Source organism: Meleagris gallopavo, chromosome 5 (assembly GCF_000146605.3).
Source record: "Meleagris gallopavo isolate NT-WF06-2002-E0010 breed Aviagen turkey brand Nicholas breeding stock chromosome 5, Turkey_5.1, whole genome shotgun sequence".
Taxonomy (NCBI): domain Eukaryota; kingdom Metazoa; phylum Chordata; class Aves; order Galliformes; family Phasianidae; genus Meleagris; species Meleagris gallopavo.
This window is the reverse complement of record NC_015015.2, coordinates 51897872-51902058: the sequence shown is the minus strand read 5'-3', so window position 1 is coordinate 51902058 and position 4187 is coordinate 51897872. Positions and strand designations below refer to the sequence as shown.

The window sequence follows — 4187 nt, the reverse complement described above, 5'->3', positions numbered from 1 at the left end:
TATAGTTTTCATAAAAGCATGTGTTGCTTTTAAATTGATTTCTCACTTCAAAATAATTGCTGAACCTTAGGAAAAAACAGTTTGTTGCCTGCATTTATTATTAGAATAACGTTCCCAAGAAAAGATACCCATGTGGGGGAGGGTGGGTCCATGTTTATTAATAAATCCCCAACAAAAATAGAATAAAGGTCACGGAGCTATTTTTTATTTGTAAATGTTACTATTTTAAAACCATTCTGAGAACATTCCACTGCTCCCTGTCTGGTTTGGACAACAGCTGAAAAATCAGAGTTAAAAAAAATAAAATAAAAAAGGAAAGGAAAGGACTATTCCCAGAATTCAAATGCAGGTGTGCAGAGCTGTTTAGCAGAACAAATAACTCCTTTCTAACTGCTTTCTTTATGGATTTTAGACCTGTCTGCCTGGAATAACTGCAGGAATTACAGATGCTGAACATCATCCATTCTAGACGAATTATTATAGATTACACTTTATTTCTGCTTCAGAGCATTTGCTTGACTTTGGATCAAATGCTGCAGTATATTAAATTTGGAATATAAAGGTTAACATCACAGAATGCTCATATGTAATCGTTATCTTTAGGTTTGAGTTTGCAACAGAAAATGTCTTTCTCACTTTATTCAGGAAGGACACAGAAGAGAAGTTAGTGTGTTAGAAACACACAAACACGCCTTCTAATGCACAGAACACACTTTACAACCAGCATCACTTTAGGAAACAGAACTAGATTGGAAAAATTGACAAAATTTTAAGTTGTGCCTCTAGGAGTAAGTAGGTGTGGGAGTTCTGAGTCAGATATATGGGACACATTGCATGACTCCTCTGTCGTGGATAGAAACCCGTTCCTGGAGGCTTTCAAGGTAAGGCTGAATCAGGCCCTGGGCTGTGGTGTCCCTGTTCATTGCAGGGGAGTTGGACTAGGGGGCCTTTAAAGGTCCCTTCTAACCCTAAGGGACCCTATTCTATTCTATGTAATGAGGTCCCAGTGACAAGCGAGGAGAAATATTTATACACATATATTTATAAATAATTTTATTATATGGGGGAAGAATGGAAGAACTTTTTCATCGACCCAAAGAAAATATGTGATTTCTTAAAATGCTTTTTTATGGCAGAACTTATCATCTAGTTGGACAGCAAGAACACAACCAGATACTTGCAAGTACTTATGTTGAATGTTCCACCTACCTGGAATATTTGCATTTTTATTTATCTTTGTTTTCATATGTTTCAGATTATGGCTGTGATATGGACGATGACGATGGCTATTAGTTCTATTTACTTCTAAAGACGTGGACTATTTCTTGTTCCCAGAAAAACTGCAATCTTCAAACTGTATGAATGGTGAAAGAAGCAGTCTATGGTCAGCAAATGTTATCAAGCAATCCTTACTTCTGTAAAGTGAATTTCAGCTTTGCATTGGCTCTGGTCAGTTTACATTGACCCATAACCCAGCAATAATGTTTGGGTTTGTACTTGAATTATTTTTATTTTGGTGGTTGTGGTTCGAGAATGAAATTATTGGGAGTCATGTTTTCAGACAACAAAAGAAAGAAACAAAATAGACAATGTAAAAAGAGTTATATGACTCTGCTTAGTGCACATTATTGAAAGGGAGCATACAGAAGGACAGATAGTGGGATGGATAAAAATGAGAAGCTCACCACCTGATTGAGTACACCAGGATTAATTGTCTTAAATCCTACAGCCAACAGAGAACATTTCCAACATTTACTGACAAATTGACCTTGTCATTCTATGCAATCTTCCACGCTCAAGCCTATCATAAATTGACAACAAGTTATGTATTGTACCTGTTTCTCTGAAATGGAGTAAATACTTACTGATATTAATCAATTCATAGATGTCTAGAAGTTGTCTCAGTAGAAGGTAATGTTGGCAATGAGGAAGTGACTTACGCTGTAAGTCAGATATTTATGTGTAAGGAAGGAGAAACCCTGGGTGAGGCAAGAATTGGAGAGAGAAAACTGGAGACACTGCTGGTGTCACGTACCTTTGGAGTCACTGGGGACGGCCAGGAGGTGTTGTGGCTGGTGTTGCTGCAGGGGAGTGACTCCAGTCATCTCTACAGAGCTGCTCGCATCCAACTGAGTTGGAGTGTAGGTCTGCTCCCAGAGCTGCCTGGCTTTAAAACCGGTTGAAAGCAAGAGAAAGCTGAGCTTTTTAATAAATAAGCTAGCATCTGCTTTGGCTGAATTTAATTTTATGTAATATATTTAACTTTCTGTGGGTAAATTAAAGGTCACCATGCAGCAGCCTGAATTTCATGGCTCAAATCCTACCCTTAAACAGTCTCTGCTATATGAATAATGCTGGAGCTTTGGCTGTATGTGCCCCAAAATGTCAACAGGCAGGTCCTTGTCACCCAGATCAGCAATCTACACAGTGTGGTGGGACAGTGGATTAGGAACAGATCTGCAATGCTGGATCCCACCCTGCTGCCTCTGTGCTGCCTTTCCCTGACACTGGGTCTCCAAGCTCCCAGCCCAATGTGAGATGCACTACGGTCTTGATGGCTGCAGCTGCAGGAGCTAGGGTGCTTTCATCTCTCTCCCTTGTCTGTGACAATCATGAATGCTGTAGTATTGTAGATTTCTCTTATATCAGGGAAAGGTGGATGTTTATCTTGACCAGTATGGTTTCTGTTAAGCTGGCCTTCCTGGCTAGCTCATCCTTCCTATCCTTTCTGGGATTTTAAAGCACCATTTTAAAGCACCACTCATTAAGGCATCAGCAATTCTGCTGCCACAGAGGGTGGATAGTGTCAGGAGAAGAAGCTGCCTTGGGAAGGGACAGACCCCATAGAGAGGAAGGGAGTGATGGTTCTCGTACCTGCGGTCATTGCCAACAAGGGAAAGGACCGTATGGCCTTCCGTACTTCTTCTGTCCCTTTCAGTAGCTTGCGTAAAGGGGATCATGTAAATAGAGGCAGAATGAGTGCATTTTTTAGGCACAGAGTTGATTTTGTTTGGCTGGTAAATGTAATGTGTTTAGTAGGCTTTATCTGCTAGATATTTTGAGTCCCAAATAGGAGTATTTCTCAGTGATCTCTCTTAAAAGTAGAGCTTGGTTAAAAAGTAAAATAATAAAGAAAAAGATGTTGTAAGACGAATGGGAATAAAAGCTCTTCTGAATCAGATTTCAGTTTGCAGCACATTGAAGAGATTCCTTATAATTGCTGGGAAGCGGCTGGTGCTTTTTCATTGAACAGCCATAGCTTTTTTTTGGATACTTTATAAGCACTGCACAAAAAAGTTCATGGAGGAGATAAACCTTTCTACCTCTCTTTTATCTATACCATAATTCAAAATCATGCTATAAGCTGACAATAAAAATAAAAAAGTAGTTTGTTTTATCAAAGTTCATGGTCTGCAAGTCTTTGAGACAGCTGAGTTTGAGCATTGGGGTTTGAATTAATCTCTCAGTAGCACTATTACAAGTAACCGTGCTCTCAGTGTATGCTCAGAGCTGGGTTTTATTCCAGGGTACACATTATTCTCTATGCAGGAAATAAACACGCATAAATAAACATGTGTATGACTCATGTAGGTCGAGAACGTTTCTCAGATGCACAACGTCGGTTCTTAAAGAAACGGCTGAGTTCCGTATTGCCGAGGGTCTTTCCTGCAGTTTTCTGTGTTGATTTTCATGGGTTTGTTAGCCCTACAGAATATTAATCCTGCTGCCAACGTAGGGACATTAAGTGTGAGAGTCCACTCGAATAACTCCTGCTAGCAAATGTTAATTTTGGTAGCACGTTGTGTTTCTGAGAACATTGTCTCCTGCACTGGGAGCAGTGAATGCTTTTCTATATCAGACAGGAAAATACTTGCAGGTTTTGAAAGCTCTCATGAGATTTGATTAGAGAAGGCTATCGCATAGTCTGCTAGAAGGGCAGTTAGAGAGCAAAAAAGGACCTGCAAACCCATAGCATCTCAGTATTGCTGGTGAAGCTAATGGCATGGTTTCTGCACAGGAGTCCTAAAGGCAGAGCCATGGTATTGCTCTGAGCATTGCAGGCTTCTTAAACTAGAGTGGTTATCATAGAGTCATAGAATCATAGAATGGGTTGAAAGGACCACAAGGATCATCCAGTTCCAACCCCCTGCTATGTGCAGGTCGTCAACCACCAGACCAGGCTGCCC

The 4187-nt window shown here is 40.2% G+C and overlaps 1 protein-coding gene across 3 annotated transcripts in view; it reads left to right on the top strand.

The window, feature by feature from the left end:
- The window catches only part of BRF1 (BRF1 RNA polymerase III transcription initiation factor subunit), a 162522-nt gene extending 160745 nt beyond the window's left edge, over positions 1 to 1777 (top strand). For all 3 annotated transcript variants that reach the window (XM_031553710.1, XM_010712005.2, XM_010712004.3), the window contains one exon: positions 1256 to 1777. In XM_031553710.1, the coding sequence (XP_031409570.1) occupies positions 1256 to 1293 (38 nt within the window). In that variant the 3' untranslated portion in view covers positions 1294 to 1777. The remainder of the gene's footprint in view (positions 1 to 1255) is intronic.
- The last annotated feature ends 2410 nt before the right edge of the window (positions 1778 to 4187 follow it).